This window comes from Meles meles, chromosome 8, assembly GCF_922984935.1.
Source record: "Meles meles chromosome 8, mMelMel3.1 paternal haplotype, whole genome shotgun sequence".
In the NCBI taxonomy this organism is placed as follows: domain Eukaryota; kingdom Metazoa; phylum Chordata; class Mammalia; order Carnivora; family Mustelidae; genus Meles; species Meles meles.
In genome coordinates, this window is record NC_060073.1 from 22057739 (window position 1) to 22069463 (window position 11725).

The 11725-nt window shown below is 43.1% G+C and overlaps 1 protein-coding gene across 9 annotated transcripts in view; it reads right to left on the reverse strand.

The window, feature by feature from the left end:
* Nucleotides 1-11486, reverse strand: part of ALKBH3 (alkB homolog 3, alpha-ketoglutarate dependent dioxygenase) — a 37000-nt gene extending 25514 nt beyond the window's left edge. For 2 of the 9 annotated variants that reach the window (XR_006820042.1, XM_046016738.1), the window contains exons 1-6: nucleotides 11117-11478; nucleotides 8138-8282; nucleotides 7529-7632; nucleotides 6438-6472; nucleotides 2962-3009; nucleotides 783-886 (exon numbers count right to left, since the gene is read on the reverse strand). Coding sequence is in view for 8 of the 9 variants with exons in the window: in XM_046016738.1 (XP_045872694.1) it covers nucleotides 783-886; nucleotides 2962-3009; nucleotides 6438-6472; nucleotides 7529-7632; nucleotides 8138-8216 (370 nt within the window). In the remaining variant the exon portion in view is untranslated. Of the gene's footprint in view, nucleotides 1-782; nucleotides 887-2961; nucleotides 3010-6437; nucleotides 6473-7528; nucleotides 7633-8127; nucleotides 8283-10276; nucleotides 10299-10799; nucleotides 10822-11099 lie in introns of those variants that run through there. The other 7 variants (XM_046016742.1, XM_046016741.1, XM_046016739.1 and 4 more) reach the window with 7 other exon arrangements.
* Nucleotides 11487-11725: the final 239 nt, after the last annotated feature.

Below are 11725 nucleotides of genomic sequence, written 5' to 3' on the forward strand. Positions count from 1 at the left end.
AATTACTTTGAATGGCAAGGCCAGCGATCAACGCCAAGTTGGCCACAAAGCCCTCCTGTGGAAACTCTGGGAGTCAGGAGAAAAAGTAGATTCCTATTCTGATGTCTGAGTCACAAAAATGCAGTCTGTATACTTTGCCTCTTTCTTTACAGAAAATTTGAATTCATTCAATGTGCCAGAAAGGAAATTTTACGCTAGAGCACAGACGTCCTCCAGTGGCCACCTCTGGTATAGCAGATACTGTTGGCTTGTGGATGACCACACAGGAGAAGGTTCCAAGCCAAACTCCCAGAGTACAAATGCTGAAATTAAAGGACACTGGACTCTTCTAATTAAATGAAAATGAGAATAAAAAGCCAGTAATAAGGATCATAAAAGAAAATACGTCAAATGGAATCAGAAAAGGAAAAGTTCTGGAAGTTTCTGTGAAGAAAGAGGAAAACTGTCACTATTTAAAGTAATAAAGGTAATGAACAAACTCAAAAAGAGATATCAACCACAGTTCAGCCAAACCAAACATCCTTTGGTTGCCTGAATTCCCACCTCCATGCTCCTGCCCTGTTCACTCTGATCTCTAAGCCTGCCACCTGCTGTTTCTTCTGCCTAGACTACTCTTCCCTGTCCCTTTTGATTGGCAAATCCCTACTCATCTTTAGGGTCTCTGTTAGGTTTTCAAATCTGTTTAAGTAAGACTGGGCATAGTGAAAAAGGCAACGGTATCAGAAAACATTCTAGAAAGGGAGACCAGGCTGCAACAAGTACAATCTCAGACATCTACTTACCATCTCTGATGCCAGTCCTCTGTTTCCAGGGAATGACCTCACAAAGCTGTTCCAATACCCAGTCGCCTTCTTTTAAGTCAATAAAGCCAGGATACAAACACACCCTTGATGCAGAAAGAACCATTATTAACTAAGTCATTATTATGACTAAATATAACTTAAATATAAGTAAATAAATATAAATCTTTATATGAATATATATAAATAATTACAACTAAATAACTAAATCATTATTAACTAAAGAATACAGAAAAGAGGGGAGCCTGGGTGGCTCAGTCGGTTAAGCATCCGATTCTTGATTTCGGCTCAGGTCATGATCTCAGGGTTCTGGGATCCAGCCCCCCTATCAGGGGCTCAGTGTGGAGTCTCCCTGAGATTCCCCCTCTCCCTCTGCTTCTCTCCCTGCTCATGCACACACTCTCCACTCTAAATAAATACCTTTTTAAAAAAAAATAAATAAAAATCTTAAAAAAAAACCAAAACACAGAAAAGATGGGCTAGTCTCTAACCATTAATGAAGGAAGTTAATCTGGATGTTTCCTCATGGGTAGATGAAATCATCTTACATCTCTCATGGCAGAACCTAATTATCACCAGATCATGATGTTCCAAATGTGAAATAAACATTCATGTTAAGACAAATAAAAGAGGCAATAAAGGAAAAATAATGCATGAGGGCTTTTACAGACATGCTTCGAATACTGCTCTACCACCACCTGCTGTGAAACCTTGGGCAAATTACTTAACCTCTCTGAACTTTGGTTTTTCTTATCTGTAACACAAAAATGATATCCGCCTCATAGGCTCACTATGGAACATAGAGTAATTAATAAAATGCCTGACCCTGTTTTATTTTAAAAATTGGCTGTCTTCTGAGACTAGGCCAAGTAGGGAAAAGGATCATTTATGACTCTATCAAAATAAATATTTCCAGATGAGGGTTCTTTCTCTTGCTGAATATACACTTATTTCAATAATGCCAAGTCAGCTCAAAATCATTTTGGATATCCTTCTTAAGAAATGTTCTCGAAGCCCTTGGAACATTCTGTTGAACTTCACTCTCTGAGGGTGTGTTTGATTTTTTGAAAGAGCCAAAGCTCACCTGAAGCCACATCTGGTTAACAATGAGATGGGACCAAAATAACGCAACGGGGTTTCTCGAGTGACTGTTAAACTGGCTTTGAAAGGGAGGTTCTGAAGCTCTTTCTAAGCAATGCATTCAGATATGCACGTTCAGATACATTTATTTTAAATGTTTCATTATTTTATAGTGACAATTAGTATATTTTTTAATTAAGGGGATGTTTTCAAAAAAATTTTTTTAAGATTGTATCTATTTATTTGAAAGAGACAGAGAGAGAGCATGTGCAAGCAGAGGAAAGAGCAGAGGGGGAGGGAGAAAGAAGCTCAAGCTGACTACATGCTGAACCTGACTCCGCAACCCTGAGATCACGATCTGAGCCAAAACCAAGAGGTGGATGCTTAACCAACTGAGCCACCCAGGTGGGTGGCTCATTATTAAAATGCTTTTAATAATGATTAATGCCAACTATACCCTAAACTGTATATGCCTTTACCTTTACTAAAACTTATCTTAATATAAAGATATAATATATATATAATATATATATAATATATATATATTAGATATAATATATATAATATAAATATATTATAAATATATATATAAATAAATATAAATATATTTATAAATATAAATATAAATATATAAATATAATATAAAGATATTGATCCACTCATGTAGATTAAGGGTTAACATAACTTAATATGTTGCATATAAATACATGCAGTAATATGATTAATATGATAATGAATGCAGTAATACATATAATGTAATATAATAAAATGTAGCACTCAGAGCACAGAAGTGAAGGCTAGAGCAACTCGAATTTTAAGTTACTATGTGGCACTAGGAAAAAGTCCTCAATCTCCTTGGCCTATATTTCCTCATCTAAAAAATTACAGAAGTAACAGTTACCATACCTGGCGGAGAGGCTGTGAAAATGTTCTGAAGTTAGAAATGCTATATAAAAAGAGATATTACACACCCAAGAATTTCAGAGGCAGAAGTTACCTATTTCAAGTCAGGGAGCAGAATATTTTAAGAGACTGTAACTCGGTAATAATTATAGTCACTTTCTAGGGAGGATACACTTACCTAGATATGCCTGTGGGTGACATGCTGATTTCATACACGCCCTCTTTGCTACAGAAATTAAGAAAATAGACTCGTTAGTACCAGGCAAATACTACACTCCCCCGAGAAGGAGAGCTGTGCTTTCCAGTTCCCCAACTTCTGGTCACCTACGCCATTTCAGAATGAGCATGCACTGTGAGGGACGCACATCCCCACCTCTTGCACTACTGAGATGAAGGGCAAGGTGGTGGTAGGTAACAGATGTCACTGGGAACTGAATCCTGAGAGGATCAGGCCATGGAGACAAAGACAGGGATAAAATAAATTCCGATTCTACCCCTTTATACTTCACCCATAACTTGGGCTGATAGGGTCCAGAGATCTATCATAAAGGGGTACCAAATAGAGCATCCCTTTGGAGACTCTGGAATAGGTGCATTTACAGAGAGCAAATACATCTCAGAGCTCTGAGCTTCTGCTGCTTTCAGATACATGTCTAGTGAGGTTCCTGCTCTGATTAACATCCTTCAAAGGCTCCCCACCAACTTTTCAGCATCGTATTCAAGGTCCCCATGATGTAGCTCCGCTTCCTGACAGCTCCCGCTCACTCACGATCCTCTGCTCACGATCACTGCTGTTCGGAATCTCCTGAATACACCACAGTATTTTTTTTCCTTTATTTTATTTTATTTCATTTATTCGAGAGCAGGCGAGCAAGCAAGCACTAGCAGGGAGAGGGTCAAAAGGAGAAGCAGACTCCCTCTGAGCTGGGAGCCCGACGTGGGGCTTGATCCCAGGACTCCAGGATCATGACCTGAGCCAAAGGAAGATGCTTAATTGACTGAGCCCACCCAGGTGCTCCACACCATGGTATTTCCAATCCTGCTTTCCTACAAGCTGGAATGCTTCCCTGCTATCCAGCATCCCCAGTCCAACCCACCTGAGCTTTAGTCTGGGAGAAAATTCTAATTCATTCCTCAACATCTCAGTTCAGCCTCGCCTTCTGTAATGCTTTCCTGACCTCTAATCCACCCAAATAATGTTAACCATCTCATCCTCTGTGCTACCACTAGACCTTACTATAAGTCTACTGTTTTACAACATGACTGCAATTTCTTATTATGTGTCTATTTCATTTACTAAACTATGGGCTACTGAGGGGCAAGGAATAGGTTACTGTTCTGTTTCCCAGTGCCTTGCACATTGTAGATGGGCAGTAAAAGCTCAGAATTTAATCAAATGTGATAAAGTACAAAACTGTTCCAGAAGTGTAGCGTGGCCAGGTCCACAGTGAGAAAACTGATCCAGACTGCATAGGTTCCTATACCTTCTTGGACAGAGCTGAGTTACAGAGAACATAAAGGGACAGTTTTCACATCACCCTCTGCCATGTGAGTTAGTAGTTTGTGATCTGTGAGCTGGGCTCTTGGGCAGATGTGAGAGCCCCTCTGAGCAAAAATGTGGGCAGGGTTACTGTCATATACATTTATCACATCTCTAGAGGGTTTTCTCCGGAGTGTAAATTACAATGTTTAATTGCAATTGCAAATTACAATTACAATGTTTCAGTGTGATATGTTTTGGGCCATGTTTAGAAATTGGCTCACTTCAAACATGGGTGACATTTTTGGCTATTAAATAAAAATCTAACAGAGCTAACTTTAGATAACCAGAACTAACAAACCTTGGGATCAAGCAGGAAGTTCTGTCATTTTGCTCTGACCTGAACATTCACAACTGCCCATTTTTTCAGCCTGAATGTCCCATCTGTACCTAGAAATAAGTTTCATGGTTTTTTTATTCTCTTTATCACCAATGGAGGCAATGTCACATGGTGTCCACAAACGAATCCAAGACTATTAGAGCCACCAGACTCTGCTTAAGTGATCCTGTAGTCCAAACCTTTAATGTTATAGACAAAGAAACTAAAGTTCAGAGAGATGGCCTTAATGTACCTAAGGACTAGTTACATAGCTAACTAGTGGCCAGGCCACAACTATATACCCTCTTTGAAAGTATGATGACATTCCTGGGGCGCCTGGGTGGCTCAGTGGGTTAAAGCCTCTGCCCTCGGCTCAGGTCATTATCCCAGGGTCCTGGGATTGAGCCCCACATCGGGCTCTCTGCTCAGCAGGGGAGCCTGCTTCCTTCTCTCTCTCTGCCTGCCTCTCTGCCTCCTTGTAATCTCTGTCTGTCAAATAAATAAATTAAAAAATAAAAATAAAAATAAAAAAGTACGACGGCATTCCTGTTTCAAATTTTTCCTGGGCTTACAAGTCAACCTGGAAACAGCCAAGCAGCCTAACAGACTATTCCTGGGCAGGAAGAAAGGGAGAGAATCTCAAGCAGGCTCCAAATCCCCACTGAGCACAGAGCCTGATGTGGGGCTCGATCTCACCACACTAAGATCATGCCCTGAGTGGAAATCAAAAGTTGGCCACTTCACTGACTGAGCCACTCAGGCACCCCACAAAGCATCTTTCATTAATTTTGGAAAAGAATATTTTATATACAGATCAATGTAAGAGGAATTATAAATGAAGATGACATTTTATATACAGATCAACATAAGAGGAAATGAAATTGCTCTGGAACAATTATATGAGCATTTAAGTCCCTCTAGATTTCCAGCAGCTTTTGTAAGTGTTGCTAGTAAAATAGTACCTGATGAAAGTCTTCTCAAAAGGCCAGTTTCAGGGGCACCTGAGTGGCTCAGTGGGTTAAGCCGCTGCCTTCGGCTCGGATCATGATCTCAGGGTCCTGGGATCCAGCCCCTCATCGGGCACTATGCTCAGGGGAGAGCCACCTGCTTCCCCCTCTCTCTGCCTACTTGTGAACTCTGTCTGTCAAATAAATAAATAAAATCTATTAAAAAAAAAAAAAAAAGGCCAGTTTCAGGGCACCTAGGTGGCGAAGTCAGTTGAATATCCGACTCTTGGTTTTAGCTCAGATCATGAGCTCAGGGTCTTTAGATCAAGCTCCTGTGGAACTCTAAGCTCAGTGAGGAGTCTGCTAAAGGTTCTCTCTCCTTCTCCCTCTGCCCCTCCCTGTGCATGCTCTCTAAAACAAATAAATAAATCTTAAAAAAAAAAAACAAAAAACACACCATATTTCAGTGGCTTGGGAAAAATCCCCCTCTGTCTTTACCTAGGAGATGTTTTAACTTACTGTCTGCAGATATCTTAATGAATCAGGGTCAGGAAATCCACACCAGAATCACAGTTTAAGGTACAAGTATCTTCTTACATTTTCCACACCATCAGCAAATTGAGAAAGGCTTCCCAAAAGACCAAGTTTAAAGACATCTAAGCTACAACTATCCCAGCCTAAAATTAATACAGTAACTGGGCCCTTATCTCCCAGTGAGTTTTCCATCTGTGATATGAGTGAAAGATCACTCAGTGAAAGTGAAAGATCACTTTCACCCAGTGAGGGAAAGATCTGGGCTCTCCATTTTCCTGTGGGCAACAAATACAGAAAGGCAACAAACTACTTACTCAATTACTCGTGGCTCTGGAGCTCTGCGTACTACCTGCAAGGAAACAGGCAGATTTTACTTCTGGAATGATCCCTAATCCTCAGAAAGGCTTATGTGCAGGACTACCACATCTTCTCATTTCTGATAAAAATAAGTCAAGTTTAGAACTATCCCTTTTTTTTATTTCAAGCTTTTACGATCCTACCAGAAACCCTTGTCTGCTTTTCTTAGAACTATTTCACAGTTACTAGTGGGCAAAAAAAAATAATAAAAGTAGAATTAATCCACTTTCAGAGCAGCCAGTAATTCTGGAAAAACCTTCTTTCCAGGCGACGATTTATTTATTTCAATTATTTTTCTAGGAGACTTTTAAAAATAGAAGACATACTGGGGTGCCCAGGTGGCACAGTTGGTTGAGCATCAGCCTCTTGGTTTCGGCTTAGGTCATGATCTCAGGGTTGTAAGACTGAGCCCTGCTTGGGCTCCGTGCTCAGCGCTGAGTCGGCCTCAAAGATTCTCCCTCTCCCTCTGCTGAATCATGCACATGCATGCTCTCTCTCTCTCAAATAAATTAATTAAATCTTTTAAAAAATAAAATAGAAGATAAACTAAGAAATAAGTTTTAATCATTATGTACACAATCGCTATTACAGCAAGATGACTAATTTTTAGCTTTTTCCATGTTATTAACAACAGTGAATCTTCACTGTGTCTTACAATTTTTCCCCATGGGGGGAAAAAAAGGCTAAAAAATCAGGCGTTGTAGTAGCTGAAAATTTCAACCCAATCCGGAGACATTTGCTACACTAGCACTAAAGACAGCATGGTTTGTCAGAACCATGTTAGAACTCAGATAATGAATGCAAGTGCTAATCATGGTATAACCTCCTTCCCCCAAAAACGGGAATTATACTTGCCCATCAGTTGGGAGCAGACTATAAAGAATCTTCAGACATACTAAGCAATTGATACTCTACATTTCATTATAATTAAAGGCCTTTCACATTCCTTTCATTAGTGAATTTATTCAGTCACTATTGGAGTGTCTACTCTGTGAATATAGCTTTTATAAGCAAATCTGTTAGTACTGTAGGAGAATTAAGAACTTACCTGCTGGGGTTCTTTGAACACAAACTGTCTGTCTGAAAGATGATGCTCCTTGTTCATCCATGTCTGACCAGGTCTCTGGTGGAGATGGCTCTTAGCAGTGGTAGCTGAAACGAGCAAGAAGAGACGTGAACCAGACTCAAAAAGTCTGCTCTAGGGACAAGGGCCAATAAAATCTAGTTGAAGATAACCGATATGACACCTAGAAATTAATTAGTAAAGTCTGCTGGAAATCCCACTACACACACTGAAAGGTGTGAGAGCTGTGACTAAATATGAGGAACACTATACCTCAACCGTCAATAAAAGATGACCACCAATGGGGCACCTGGGGCTCAGATGGTTAAGCGTCTGCCTTTGGCCCACGTCATGATTCAGCTGAGATCAACCTGGGATAGAGCCCCGCATCAGGCTCTCTGCTCAGCTGGGAGCCTGCTTCCCCCACTCTCTCTGCCTGCCTCTGCTTACTTGTGATCTCTCTAATAAATAAACAAAATTAAAAAAAAAAAAAAAGACCATCAAGAAAATCAAGGCATCAGCTACATTTTAAATAACTCCTTAACATCAACTGAAATGCAAGTGCATTCACCCAAGATACCCACGAGTTCTTGCCTGGCTGAGCAGTGGCCTGGCTCTTAGGGGGGACAGCCCAGGCTCCCTGCACTCGGGCTCGCCGTCTTTTGTCCTCCATATTGACCAAAACGCTTCTGCTCTTAGCTTTCAGATTTCATTCCTGATTAAAACCACACAAGCGTATCTGTTTGGGGAAAAAAAAAAAAAGTGCTTTTAGTTAGGATTGTGAGTGTGAACCACCTAAGGAAGTCATTAAAATCCTTTCAAGCTCAAGGCAATCGGAGATTCTATACAAAATTAATTTCTGTCATCACAACATCTCAATCAAGGAGCCTACTAAGTCACTTAGAACTGCAGATTTTAACGTTCATTTCTGCAATCTTATAGAACCTTTTTTTTTTTTCAAGAGAGAATGAGCGTGCACTGGCGGTGGGGTAGAAAAGAGAGAAATTCTTTTCTTTTTCCTTCACCATAGCACATACCCTCCCCAATGTCCATCACCCAGCCACCCTCTCCCTCACCCCCCTCCCCTCCAGCAACCCTCAGTTTGTTTCCTGAGATTAAGTCTCTTACAGTTGCCTCCTTCTCTGGTTTCATCATCATTCTTCCCTCTCTTCCCCTATGATCCTCTGTCTTGTTTCTCAAATTCCTCCTATCAGTGAGATCATATGATAATTGTCTTTCCCTGATTGACTTATTTTGCTTAGCATAATAGCCTCTAGTTCCATCCACATTGTTGCAAATGTCAAGATTTGGGGGTTTGTTTGTTTTTTTTTCCAAAGATTTTACTTATTTATTTGACAGAGAGAGATCACAAGTAGGAAGAGAGGCAGTCAGAGAGGCAGTCAGAGAGAGTGAGAGGGAAGCAGGCTCCCTGCCAAACAGAGAGCCCAATGCGGGACTCGATCCCAGGACCCTGAGACCATGACCTGAGCCGAAGGCAGTGGCTTAAACCACTGAGCCACCCAGGTGCCCCAAGATTTTGGGGGTTTTGATGGCTGCATAGTATTCCATTGTATATATACACCACATCTTCTTTATCCATTCATCTGTTGATGGACATCTAGGTTCTTTCTATAGTTTGGCTATTGTGGATGTGGCTGCTATAAACATTCAGGTGCGCATGCCCCTTCGGATCCCTACATTTGTATCTTTTTTTTTTTTTTAAGAATTTATTTATTTGACAGACAGAGATCACAAGTAGGCAGAGAGGCAGGCAGAGAGAGAGGAGGAAGCAGGCTCCCCGCCAGGCAGAGAGCCCGATGTGGGGCTCGATCCCAGGACCCCGGGATCATGACCTGAGCTGAAGGCAGAGGCTTTAACCCACTGAGCCACCCAGGCGCCTCCCTACATTTGTATCTTAAGGATAAATACCCAGTAGTGTGATTGCTGGGTTGTATGGTAGCTCTACTTTCAACTCTTTGAGGACCCTCCACACTGTTTTACAGAGTGGCTGCACCAGCTTGCATTCCCATCAACAGTGTAGGAGGGTTCGCCGTAGAGAGAGAAAATCTTAAACAGATTTCACGCCTGGTGCAGAGCCCATGCAGGGCTCGATCTCACCACCCTGAGATCATGACCCGAGCCAAGATCGAGAGTCAGACTGAACCACCCAGGCGTCCCAACGACCTAACAGTACGTTTGCTTCTCTTCCAAGAAAGTACACGTTAAGAAATTCTAAGATCTATCATAAACGACACTAGTCTTAGTAGTGTCAAAGAAACTGTAATATTCTCTCACCTATATGGATATTAAGAAATAGCTCAGACTCTGTTTCCAAGGGCACTTCCATATTCCGTTGTAACTAGCTATATCAAACTTCCCTGGAAGCTTGTTAAAAATACTCAAGGTTGGGGTGCCTGGATGGCTCAGTGGGTTAAGCCTCTGCCCTTGGCTCAGGTCATGATCTCAGGGTCCTGGGATGGAGCCCTGAACCAGCTCTCTGCTCGGCAGGGAGCCTGCCTCTCCCCCCCCCCCCCCCCCACCCTCGCCCGCCTCTCTGCTTGTGATCTCTCTCTCCTTGTCGAATGAATAAATAAATAAATCTTTAAAAAAATACCCATGGTCTGTCTCAGAATGGATCCATCTCAGGATGGATACAAGTGTTCGTCTTTGTGACAAGCATCATGGGAGATGGTGCTAAGGGGGCACAGATGACCACAAGGATAAGCGGCTCACCCACAGTCACTTGGGAAGTCAACATGAGGTAGATTAACATTCAAACTTTATCAACTTCCAGTTTTCAGTCAACTGAGAAAAAAAAAAAAAACCATCTCCTAATACTCAGTAATACTAATTTGGCATTTCTGCCAATAAAATTTTAGCTCACAGCAAATACAGGAGCACAGCTACTAAAGAGACCAACGCAGGAGGTTCAAGCCACATGTTCTGAACCCATGATCCATTTCTCTATTGCTCTAAGAAAGCTTCACATTTCAAGTCCTCGCAGGTGACAAGCTCATTTTATGGCTTATTTAGCATTCCAATGTCCAGACCTTCCCCAGACCTTCTTCCAGACTTTCTGAGCTGGGGTGAGCCCAGGAATATGTACACTGAACAAATTTCCCCAGGTGATAAGTATATAACTCCTTCTCCTTTAATAGGTAGGGAGATGAAGGAGACTGCCATCTGCCCCAAAAGAGCTAATGGCAGAGTCAAATGCCAACCCTCTACACCCACAAGATGCGTCGAGACAGCTTACATTTTCTCTCAACGGGAGGGTCAAAAGCTCTGAACACATTTAGCTGTAGGGCTCGCTCTGTTCCCAGCGGAATAGTACGCTGCTATGGGCCAAGGCACAGCTGCTGAAAATAAGAGATTTCGGAGCCCTACCCCAGACCTAACCGATTCTGTGCCCAGAAACTGCTAACCAAGCCCACCTTCCACCCCGGATTCTTCGCCCACATAAAGCTCGAGAACCCCGCAGAAGGCTAACGCCGAGAGCTCGGGCGCCAGCCTGACTCGCTCCGAATCTAAATCTGGCAGCTCCCGGCTGCCTGACCTGTCAGCTGACTTCACCTTTCCCGGCCCGAGTTTCTTCCTCTGTAAAGAGCGGAACCAAGACCTCTCTCGCGGCTGAAGCGCCGATCAGGAGATCCTCGACGGTGAAAAAGCCTGGACCTCAAGCAGCGCTAGCAACTTGCCCTATTTTCGAGCCTTCTCTGCCAGGAGTCCCGGGACGCGGTCCTGGAAGTCGACCCGGGAGGGTCCTCATGGGGCGGTCCCCAAAGCCCCAGGCACCCAGCGGGGAGTCGGGACCCCAGAGCAGCCGACCGAGCCCGGCACGCAGGTACAAACCCGCTCGGTCCTGGAACGAACCCCGCAGGCCCAGACCCGCGCTGCCACCGGCTGCCGGGGAACCTTAACAGTGGAACACCGACTCCGACAGCTCGCAACCACAGGCCGCGGCGTCAGGAATTTCCTCTGACGTCACGCGCCGCCGCCACTACTTCCGGTACCGTTAGCTGGAGTCCCGGCAGCTACGTGTTCCCTGAGCCGAGAGGTCCGGCTCGCTGAAGGTGCCGATGGGAGGGCGGTGATAGGAGCGGAGCGGTAGGTGCAGTAGGAGGGTGCAGTAGGGTGCAGTAGGAGGCCCGGCGGGAGCCGGGACATGGCGAAGGTGGGACT